Below are 12,383 nucleotides of genomic sequence, written 5' to 3'. Positions count from 1 at the left end.
GTTTCATTTAAACTTCACAACGGTGTGTCATAGTTACAGTTATTATTTCCATTTTAGAGCTAGGGAAAACTGAGGCTCAGAGTGGGTAGGTTAACATGGCCAAGTTTACGTAGTTGGAAATGGATGGCACTGGGATTTGAATCCAAGTTGATCGCATTTCAGAGCCTGCTTTGTCAACACATAAATTAGACTACCCTGCACCACATAGAAGAATATTTCGGGATATGAACAGCCAAGTCATTTCTGGATGTTTTCTGAGATCCCCTTCTGAGGATTGGACCAACAGCAGACACCTCTGGAAGCCACCCTACGTTTCCTCCTTGGCTTACCTCCTTCCACTTGACCACCCATTCCTCTGAATACACAAAATCCCTCCTCCGTGGCAGGACTGACATTGCTCCTCCCATAACTGTGACTCTCCAGACTTTTCATGCCAGTAGAGGTGTGAGATGGAGAAGGGTGCTCTCTGGAAACTGACATTCTATATGGCTGGCGTGTTGCATTTAGCTGGTAACTGGGTTTCTGAACCATCTTTTGAAAATCCCTCTAAACTATAGTCACTAAAGTTCTCAGGAGCTGAAGTTAAGTTGGCACAGTCTTCACAACTCTAATGATCTTCCTTGGTCATGCAGTAGAGGTCTAAAACGGAGTGTTGGGTGAGGGTCATGAAATATCAACATATCAACAAATGTTAAACATACCTGACAAGGAAAAACTGGAAGTAAACTTCAAACTCAAGATTATAGAGATGCGGAAAGGGAGGCTCAGAGAAAAGAGTGAATTCTGTCTGGTCATTTGGATCATAGGAGGGAATGAGATTGGTCCTGGAAACTGTGGAATTGTCCTCTCTATGACATTGCCTGGCTCCATGGGTTCTGGCAAAGCACTGCCTAGTTTTGAGTGACATCTGATTTTCTGACCGATAAAGCCCAGAGTATGTCCAGGAAGCCTTTGGGCTGTCAGTAGGAGGGCTGCTTACTTCCGGAAGACATGGCTACTGTTTCATGATCCCCTCCCCTGCCTTTTTCCTGACTTGTTGCATAGAAGAAAGTAATGTCCATCATCCTTTGCTACTTTTCATATTTCTGTTTCCTCTTGGGGGATGTATAAAAGGACAAGTAATAACAGGAGAGATTGGAAAGCTAATGGTAGATACAGTTTTTTCATCTAAATCAGAGGCTGCAAAAGCTAGAGATTTCTCTTCATGTCAAGCAAAAGGCCATTAAAGGTCTGTTTGTTTCAATTCTCAGGAACTACATAAATAATTGTAAAGTTACCTAGGTAATCTCATAAAAAAAAAAACCAAATTAGCAGTTGGCTTCCTCATTGAAACTTATTATATAAGGTAGTTTTGATTGAAGATTACCAACAAACGAAAAAACTCAATACAAGTTTAGAGCCAAGAAGGAAGGAACACATTATAATCGTTTTACTATAAAGTTTGTTATTAGGACATGTTTCTCTTTATTTGACTATAAAAACATAAATTTTGAAGAATAAACATTTTCTGGTTATTCTCCATGTAACAGAATTTAATGTACACAATATTGCATGAATAGGGTCGCATGTCAAAGAAAAGCATCCCATTTTGCATAAGTAGCCAGTGAACTGATGTACAGTGTTATGAAATGGAGCAAATCACTTATCTCCAAGTATTTCAAATAAAAACAAATGAGATGGAACAATAAATTAGCTTGCTTTTCTTTAATAAGCAAGCACAAGACAACGATCCAACTTGGATATATAACCTAATGCCCCAAGCTGCAGCAAGAATTTCGCACAAAGCCTACTGACCTATCAAAAGTTACTATCCGTGTTTGCCAACTCTCTCTATAGAACAGATGGAAAACATAAAATGGTTTGCACTTCATTTCAAAATTACCATAATTTTCCTAATAAAAAGGTTATACTTATATTCAGCCAGATATGCTGTTTCCAAGCATGAAACCAAAGAAAATTTTCCTGATGCTCAGCAGTATCTTTCTTTTTCCTGATGCATCTTCAAGGCACAGAATATTAGGTCAGTGAAATCATGCTAGAAAGAAGGTCAACTTTAAGGAGAAGAGAAAAGAGCAAAAAAGGAAAGAAAGAAAAAGGCACACCTCTTGAGCACACCATCCACATTCCGGACCCAGCGCAAGGCACTTGGTGCAGGACACTGCATTCGAAGATGCACATCTATTGTCTTCTGTAATGGAGGATAAAATGAGGCATTACGGTTTACTCTGATATTGGGAAGTATGTGCAATTCTAGACCAAAATGTATTTTGAAAACTGACATAAGCTGACCCATAGTTTTAAGTATATGACATCAAAAATATATAATTTCTTTGGGAATTGTTAACCTGATCACTGCAATTAATATGTACCGTATTTTCTGGATAGCTATCATCTGGTTTTATAAAATTAGGGAAAAGAAGGTGATAAAAATATGACTTTAGGTTTTGGGGTTTCGTTTGAAACTCTGTTGCAATGGCAGAGGATCCTCCAAATATTTTCGTGTGCTAAAGTTTCACTGTAGTTCATATTATCTGAACCAATGAGGTGTTTTTGGATCTAGAATATTTCTGTAAAAATAATCATATACAGACCTCAATCTCAACATGTAAATCCATATTGAGTCACAGTGAATGAAGTTTCTGAGAAACATTCTTGATGGACATACACAGTAGTTCGCTTGGTAATTCTGACTGCATTAATATTGATTATTTTGGCATGAAGGATATCAGAACCAGACAAAATGGCAATGATTCAGTATTTTAGAAGTAAAGTGGTTAAAATGAATGGGTTGTTTTAGTTAACCTAATTTAGTTTCTCTGACTGGACCACTTTAAGATTATGACCAATTCACTTTTCCATAGCTACCCACACTTGTCTGTTATGTGTTAATAACATAGTTGTGCCTGGATACTATTTACCTTTATCCTTCTAGCTACTACTTAGATCATTAAAAAGAGGCTCATATTACAGACTTAAACACATAAAATATAATAAAGAGAGAGTCATAAATTATTTTATCATGAGGTTTTAGTGGAACAATCACATGCTTCCCATACTCCATCCTTTACAATGAAATGTCCCAAGGACATGGGAAATCACAGCATTCTACCCATCTCACACGCTCACAGTAAATAACATAGACATCCTGGCTTTAAGTAGTTCACAGTCCAGGTGAGGTGAAAACTGTATAAGAAAACAATAAAATACAGGGTGATAAGCATAACAAAATATCACCAATGCACTATGGGAATATGGTGAGGATCTTCTCACTCTACTTAGAGGGAAGGGCAGGGGTCAGAGAAGAGGGCATGTTTACAGATGGCTCCCCAGAGGCAGTGATACCTAGTATGTCTCTTTGCCCTCTCATTTTGTTTCTTCTCATTTGTGTTCATCTCTTTTTAAAAAATGTAATAGGCATGAAAGAAGACTGTGTGTGTGCCCAATCACACATGTACATCGGAGTTTGAAAGGGGATAGAGTCTACAAAATCTCTAGCTATCCCCATCTAATTGGTTTCTCTTTTCCTTCTCTCTCAACTTGCCCCAACATTCTTGAAGACAGGCTTAAAACGGTTCTGACCTGGAGGTGGCATGGGATGGGTGTTGGCAGTGAAGAGAGAGAGAGGAATACAGAGAAGTAAACATAGCAGAGAGGTGCATTGGGATATTGGGAAGTATGTGCAATTCTAGACCAAAATGTATTTTGAAAACTGAAATAACTGGGGTGGTAGTGAGCACTCTTCCCTGTATTTCCCCAGGTACCAATGAGTTAAGCTAAAAGCATTCTTCCTTAACATCTCATTGTTCTATTATCCATCTCTTCTGTCCCCTTCATCCTTTGTCCTTGGCTTTACATCAGGTTTTAAAATACACCATCCAAAACATCTTCCCTGATCTAGATGCACTGCACTGGGCTAGAATTTTCTTCACTGGCCTAGAATTCCAAGGACTAAAAAAACTAAGGTTTGGGCTCTCTTTACTATAGTGTGGTCACCAACTATGAAGACTCCATAACCTAAAAATCTTCCATCTGGCTTATCCTCCAAAACTGTAAAACCTGCTTATTCCTAAAGTATTCAGAAGAGGAGTGACCTTTTTAGTTTCGTTCTCAGAAAGCAAATCAGTTTAGGTCTAGAAGTCAAGCACATTTGCAGACCTAACTTGACCTTTACCAACTCTTAAGCTTGACCCAGCTGGAAAATGGAATTAAGTCTATTTCAGATCAGAGTTGAGCAAGCCTTTCACTGAATAGGTAGGACTTTTGCTGTGGCAAAAGACAGCAGTCTCCTAGAAGGGAAGCTGCAGATTCTATGACTTTGGTCTTTGTTTCAAATGGTTGTCTGACTCTGTCTTAAGTTAACCTGGTTCAAGTTCAAGTCAGGCTCCTACGTCTATAGCACATGTAGTAAATAATGAATTTATAAGCAAAAATCTGTTCTCTCTGAATCTTTTTTTTAAATTAATTAATTAATTGATTTTCAGCTGTGTTGGGTCTTCGTTGCTGCGTGTGTGCTTTCTTTAGTTGCGTTGAGCGGGGGCTACTCTTCGTTGCAGTGCACGGGCTTCTCATTGCAGCTGTTTCTCTTGTTGTGGAGCACGGGCTCTAAGCACATGGGCTTCAGTAGTTGTGGCATGCGGGCTCAGTAGTTGTGTCACGTGGGCTCTAGAGCGCAGGCTCAGTAGTTGTGGTGCATGGGATTAGTTGCTCCGCGGCATGTGGGAACTTTCCTGACCAGGGCTCGAACCCGTGTCCCCTGCATTGGAAGGCGGATTCTTAACCACTGCGCCACCAGGGAAGCCCTGTTCTCTCTGAATTTTGCTTTCTGTTTTCTTTTAAAAGTTCTAGTGCCAACCTCTGTTCTCAAACTTCAGACACCTAAGGATGATGACCAAGGGACACAGAGACTTTGGTTCTGTTAATACTTCCCTGGTTCCAAGGCTGACATTTCTCAGTCTATTTAACTACAAGAAAAATGATCCTGTTTAGATGATATGTTTATTAATATTATTTTGAGGGTGTTTAATCTACAGAAGTGAAAGGAAGAAGAAAATGGACCAGGAAAAAATAACCTAAAGACCGTAGAAATTTCAACGTTTAGCTTGGGAGCTTTCCATAAGTCATGTGATCAGATCAAGTGAAAGTTCTAGGAAACATTTCTAATGTTTTTATGGTCTAAAGTCTACACCACAAAATTTCAACAAAATTTAAAGGATGTCCATAGTTATCTGGAAGAATGAACCGAAAACTGATAAAGATTATCGTCCGTGGTATTTAGAATCAATCATCCTAGATCCTCCTGTTACTCCTAGACAGAATGATTTGTAAAAAACGCAGAAATGCATTTTTTCCAGACAGCATCCTCTTCCTAATTGCATTTACTATACTAATTAAATTAAACTTGTATAATTATGTAAAATTGCTTCCTTTAAAAAAAAACAAAATAAACACTGTTATAATGGATATGTATTCTACTTTGATAACAGTCAAAACCAGGCAAACTGAGTATATGTAGAATAAAGTTTGGAGTATAACTTCAGGGTTTCCTTGTTCTAGGTGTATATCATAGTCATGTAAATGTTACAGATATCTTCAAAATACATTACCTGATTACTGAAAGTTCTTGCATACACGACATTTAATGTGTTACCATTTGATATAAAAGTTAAAGAAATAGATTCGTGTTTTAATCACTTGTAATTATCTACTTATTCCAAGTTTTGACTGAGGAACTGTTTCGTAAAGGCCCCTACAAAAATATAGGGAGGGAGGAGGTGGTTTAGGTCTCCTTCTTTGAAAATCAGGCACAGGAAACAGAACCAAAGTCACAGTTAAATTTCAATAGCGATTAAGTAAAGGGGCAAGGGAGAAAAGGTGGAAGCATGGGAAGCTCTTTGGAAAAGATGGATCTGAGTAGGGAAACGTGCAAGAGCTTAGAAATGTATTACAAGGTTGGTTCAGTGGGTTGTATAGGCTTCCTGGTAGAGGGGACTAGTGCCTGTGTTCTGGTGGATGAGGCTGGATCTTGTCTCTCTGGTGGGCAGGATCACATCTGGTGGTGTGTTTTGGGGTGTCTGTGGCCTTATTATGATTTTAGGCAGCCTCTCTGCTAATGGGTGGGGTTGTGTTCCTGTCTTGCTAGTTGTTTGGCATAGGGTGTCCAGCACTGTAGCTTGCTGGTCGTTGAGTGAAGCTGGGTCTTGGTGTTGAGATGGAGATGTCTGGGAGGTGTTTGCCGTTTGATATTATGTGGAGCTGGGAGGTCTCTTGTGGACCAGTGTCCTGAACTTGGCTCTCCCACCTCAGAGGCACAGCCCTCATGCCTGGCTGGAGCACCAAGAGCCTTTCATCCACATGGCTCAGAATAAAAGGGAGAAAAAATAGAGAGAAAGAGGATAAAATAAAATAAAGTTATTAAAATAAAAAATAATTAAGAAAAAAAATTTTTTTAAAGTAACAAAAAACCAGACAGACAGAACCCTAGGACAAATGGTGAAAGCAAAGCTATACAGACAAAATCTCACACAGAAGCATACACATACACACTCACAAAAAGAGGGAAAGGGGAAAAAATAATATATCTTGCTCCCAAAGTCCACCTGCCCAGAGATAAACCCACGCACATATGGTCACCTTATCTTTGATAAAGGAGGCAAGAATATACAGTGGAGAAAAGACAGCCTCTTCAATAAGTGGTGCTGGGAAAACTGGACAGGTACATGTAAAAGTATGAAATTAGAACACTCCCTAACACCATACATAAAAATAAACTCAAAATGGATTAAAGACCTAAATGTAAGGCCAGACACTATCAAACTCATAGAGGAAAACATACACAGAAGACTCTAAATCACAGCAAGATCCTTTTTGACCCACCTCCTAGATAAATGGAAATAAAAACAAAAATAAACAAATGGGACCTAATGAAACTTAAAAGCTTTTGCACAGCAAAGGAAACCATAAACAAGACCAAAAGACAACACTCAGAATGGGAGAAAATATTTGCAAATGAAGCAACTGACAAAGGATTAATCTCCAAGATTTACAAGCAGCTCATGCAGCTCAATAACAAAAAAACAAACAACCCAATCCAAAAATGGGCAGAAGACCTAAGTAGACATTTCTCCAAAGAAGATATACAGACTGCCAACAAACACATGAAAGAATGCTCAACATCATTAATCATTAGAGAAATGCAAATCAAAACTACAATGCGGTATCATCTCACACCGGTCAGAATGGCCATCATCAAAAAATCTAGAAACAATAAATGCTGGAGAGGGTGTGGAGAAAAGGGAACACACTCTTGCACTGTTGGTGGGAATGTGAATTGATACAGCCACTATGGAGAACAGTATGGAGGTTCCTTAAAAAACTACAAATAGAACTACCATATGACCCAGCAATCCCACTACTGGGCATATACCCTGAGAAAACCATAATTCAAAAAGAGTCATGTACCAAAATGTTCATTGCTGCCCTATTTACAATAGCCAGGACATGGAAACAACCTAAGTGTCCATCATCAGATGAATGGATAAAGATGTGGCCCATATATACAATGGAATATTACTCAGCCATAAAAAGAAATGAAATTGAGATATTTGTAGTGAGGTAGATGGACCTAGAGTCTGTCATACAGAGTGAAGTAAGTCAGAAAGAGAAAAACAAATACCGTATGCTAACACATATATATGGAATGTAAGAAAAAAAAAAAAGGTCATGAAGAACCTAGGGGTAAGACGGGAGTAAAGACACAGACCTACTAGAGAATGGACTTGAGGATATGGGGAGGGGGAAGAGTAAGCTGTGACAAAGTGAGAGAGTGGCATGGCCATATATACACTACCAAACGTCAAATAGATAACTAGTGGGAAGCAGCCGCATAGCACAGGGAGATCAACTCGGTGCTTTGTGACCACCTAGAGGCGTGGGATAGGGAGAGTGAGAGGGAGGGAGATGCAAGAGGGAAGAGATATAGGAACATATGTATATGTATAACTGATTTACTTTGTTATAGAGCAGAAACTAACACACCATTGTAAAGCAATTATACTCCAATAAAAATGTTTAAAAAATTTTATCTAGGTAACAAGAACTAATAATAGTAACTAATATTATATTAAAAAAAAAAGAAATGTATTACAAGGAAGTTAGTGCCTGAGGCAGTATCTCAAAACAGGGAGAGCAAAGAAATAATACAACTATTGGTATTTCTCTTTTTTCTTCTAGTTTTTTCCTTGGAGTTCACATAAATAATACAAAATTGAATTGTTCATTTATGTGTTCTTCATTTCCTCTTTTAATTAGTATTCAGGATACATGAAACATAATTTTACTTTTGAAATAGACAAAGAAGCAGATATAATTAAAATAATTATAATAATACTTATGTGGCAAAACTTCAACTACTAAAATAATTTTTATGCAACAAGTGCATATTTCAAGTGTGCTCATATAGAATTAGTTGAAAAAATTCACTTTAATATTTGTAGTTTGTTACTAAACTATAATTCAGAAAATACTATTCTCCAGCAGCAGCATCTAGCCTAGATTGGCAAATTTTTCTCCTCTACCTCTAACATACTGCTTAATTTCTTTTGAACTTGTAGCAAATAAGCATTCAGCCCATATAAATGAAAATGAGTACCTTTATGGGAAAACCATTTTGTCTAAATAATTTTGCCTCTACTTGCACTTGAAGAAACATACACCTACATTTATGTTTAGTGAAAAACACCTTGGCTTTCTTTCTTTCTTGTCTCCCTGTTAGTATTTCCAGTGATTAGGTTTGATAGTCTAAAGATGTATTTGGAGAAAAGGTGGTGGTATGATAATGTTCAATTCTTATATAGTGGCTCAGGAAAAAGGGTGAGGGGATTCTAAGAAAAAATAATTGTCTTAGATCCTCAGAGGAAGAACCTGAGAGAGATTCTTGGCAAGTGATTTTTGAGAAGGGAAGTGAGATGAGAAGGTCAGGACAAGGTGCTCAGCAAAGATGTTGGTGCAGTCCAAGTCTGATCTCAGTCTGATCCAACCCAGAAGTCATACCCAATTGACACCATGGAGTTATCCCACCTTGAGGCAAGGGTGGTCTAACATTTATACCCTCATACCAGTCAGTCATTGGCTGCAGGCAGCCTGGAGGGCATAGGGTGGGGTCAGGGTAGGTTAAAGTCCCAGATATCTTTGAGCCATGTAGTTTGCTTTGGTGGAAGCCAATTCTGAGAAGGTGGCATTTGTGAGCCATTAACAGCCAGAATTCACAGTAGCTGGGGATGGTGTGCCAACCTATAAAAGGATTCCAGATGGGGTGCCAGCAACATCTACTAAAATGATCTACCCCAGAGAGTGATAAATAATTAGAGTAGCAGGCAGAGATTGCTATTTGCCTGCCTGTTCTTTACTAAGAGTATCTTAGTTTTGCTGAAGATGGCATTGAGAAGAACTGGAACATCACACTTTCCAGCCTCACTTACATGGTCATATGACTAGTTGTGATGACTAGGATGAGGAGGCAGAAATTGCTGAATGGGGCTTCTGTCAAAGTTCTTCAAAAAGAGGGCTGATTCAGCTGGAAGGCCCCTTTTGTCTTATGCTTGTCCTGCTTCTTCCTGCCTGGAACATGGATGTGATGTCTCAAACAGCAGCAGCAATCTTCATACTTGAGGTAACCTTTTTCATAGAAGCCAATAGTAAAGATGGCAAAAGTAAAGAAGCCCAGGCCGCTCATCACTGTGGAGTTCCTGCCCCCTTTCTGGGTTGTCTCTCAGAACTGTTTCTGACATTAAGAGGAAAATTCACCCCAATCTTACTTAAGCCACTATTTTTAAAGGCCCTCTTACTAGCAGATGAACACAATGCCTCAGACAGTTTTTCATCTGAGATTCAAAATATAAATTAATGAGATGTTCATAGCAGCATTATTTACAGTTGCCAAGATATGGAAGGAACATAAGTGTCCGTCAATAGATGAATGGATATAGAAGATGTGGTATACACACACACACACACACACACACACACACACACACACACACACACACACAATGGAATATTACTCATCCATGAAAAAGAATGAAATTTTGCCATTTGCAACAACATGGATGGACTTGGAGGGTATTATACTAAGTGAAATAAGTCAGAGAAAGACAAATACTGTATGATGTTACTTATATGTGGAATATATAAAATAAAACAAACTAGCGAATATAACAGAAAGGAAACAGACTCAGAGATATAGAGAACAAACTATTAGTTACCAGTGGGGAGAGAGAAGGGGGGAGGGGCAAGATATAGGTAGAGGATTAAGAGTTACAAACTATTATGTATTAAAAAAAAAGCTAGAAAGATATATTGTACAACACAGGGAATATACCAGTATTTTACAATAACTATAAAAGGAATATAACCTTTAAAAATTGTAAATCACTCTGTTGTACACCAGTAACTTACAATATTGTATGTCAACTATATCTCAATGAAAAAATGAAAAAAAAATTAATAAGAGAAAGACTTGAGCAGAATTAATATAACTGCTTTTTTAGAAATGTTAAGTATAACATTACTTTATATGAAACAGATCATCCACCCTAAAGAGACTGTGTTTTTTCATGTTTTGCTATTCTTTTGAAAAGTAAGACTACTAGACTGTCAGTTCCTAGAAAACAAGTGCTTACATGTATTTTCTTTCTTTTCTCAGTGTCTGAGCCTAGCACCTGGTACACACTCAATTAATGTGGGATGATTAATTGATATTCTAAGTTGAGTTTGATTTGTCAATTTAATTTCTCAGGTCTTTCTAGCTCCTGAATATGCATTTTAAAATAATCTTTCTTACCGAAACCTATTTATTGCAGAAGGCAATATAACTATGTTTACTTAATGTTTCACATCTGGATGACCTCATCTTGATGTTTCCAAATGTGAAAAAAACCAAATATACCTATAGTGACAAATTTCTTTTTTTTTTAACATCTTTATTGGAGTATAATTGCTTGGTGTGTTAGTTTCTGCTTTATAACAAAGTGAATCAGTTATACATATACATATGTTCCCATATCTCTTTCCTCTTGCGTCTCCCTCCCTCCCACCCTCCCTATCCCACCCCTCTAGGTGGTCACAAAGCACCGAGCTGATCTCCCTGTGCTATGCAGCTGCTTCCCACTAGCTATCTATTTTACGTTTGGTAGTGTATATATGTCCATGCCACTCTCTAGTGACAAGTTTCTTTTCCTTACATTTGGTCTTCTGATATTGTACAGTGCCGCTGATTTATTTTAAAGCAAGGCTAGTTTCTTTCTAAAGAACTCTGAATATGTGATAGAATGATACTGAATTGAAATAGCACTTTTGAATGCTATTTCATTTTATATTTATCAGATGCAAAACTACCAAATTCACTTTTTTTTTTCTTATTGTTGAGATCTAAATCAGATTCCATTTCAGCAAATGTTTTATCCCCCTATGAGGTTGAGTACCTTCTTACTGAGAGGAACTTCCTTATAATGCCAATGTTAGGAAATAGCATTAGTATCTTTTCTTCTTATTAACCAGGTGTATTAGACTTTTATTACATGTAATCCTCGTTTCAGGGACAAATTTCAACCTCCCTTGTTATATAGCAGAAAATCATGTGAGTACAATAGGGTTTTATGCTAGCATAAAGATTTTTGGAGCACAAACGGGGAAAATAAAGCCACTTTCAACACTGGGCAGGTTAAGAAATGTCAGGGCAATGCTTCACATTCCATTAGTCTGCCCTGCCCTGTTTGGGGCAATCCCAACATGAGTCAGTATTTAAAGTACGCTGGGATGGCATAAATCAAAACTCTAGTTCATGATGGAATTTACAAGAAGAACCATTGTGAAGCCACTGATGACACTCATTTGTGTTGAAATGGGCCACATCAAGAAGGCTAGTCTGGAGGGATCATATCAGAAACTTTTATTGTGACTCATTTACACACATTTTAACCAACTTTGCTTTGAAAAAGTTCTGATTGCAGGCCATCTTCGGTGATTGTGTAATTTATGCTCTATACCAGAACAATTTTAACTTGAAAGGGGGAACTATTAATTACACTGGTGAAACAGGTGTAAACTGAAACTCCTCAGGCAAGCTGAGGCCTCAGGTTACCCTAAATGCACAGTAGTTTGGTGTGTAGAACAAGAAATAAAAACAATACACAAGGCAATCCGTGCTCAGGTGATAGAAAATGTACAAGGAGAAATAAAATACCATGAGTTATTATTATTATTATTTTTTATAGTGTGATCTATAAGCTTCATGTATTTGCATATCCAGTTCTCTCTTCAGGTTGAGAAGTTCTCAGCTATTATTTCTTTTTTAAAAAAATTTATTTTATTTATTTTTGGCTGCATTG

General features: G+C 37.7%; 1 protein-coding gene across 1 annotated transcript in view; it reads right to left on the bottom strand.

Annotated features, from left to right (window-relative positions):
* Positions 1-12,383, bottom strand: part of ITGB8 (integrin subunit beta 8) — a gene marked incomplete at both ends in the record, with an annotated part of 90,319 nt that overhangs the window by 52,044 nt on the left and 25,892 nt on the right. The window contains one exon of the mRNA XM_082661875.1: positions 2,103-2,188. Coding sequence (XP_082518001.1) covers positions 2,103-2,188 — 86 coding nt within the window. The remainder of the gene's footprint in view (positions 1-2,102; positions 2,189-12,383) is intronic.

The sequence above is a fragment of the Grampus griseus genome (genome assembly GCF_964374135.1).
Source record: "Grampus griseus genome assembly, chromosome: 9".
Taxonomy (NCBI): domain Eukaryota; kingdom Metazoa; phylum Chordata; class Mammalia; order Artiodactyla; family Delphinidae; genus Grampus; species Grampus griseus.
Note: the sequence above shows the minus strand (reverse complement) of the source record. Positions and strands in the feature narration are given on the sequence as shown.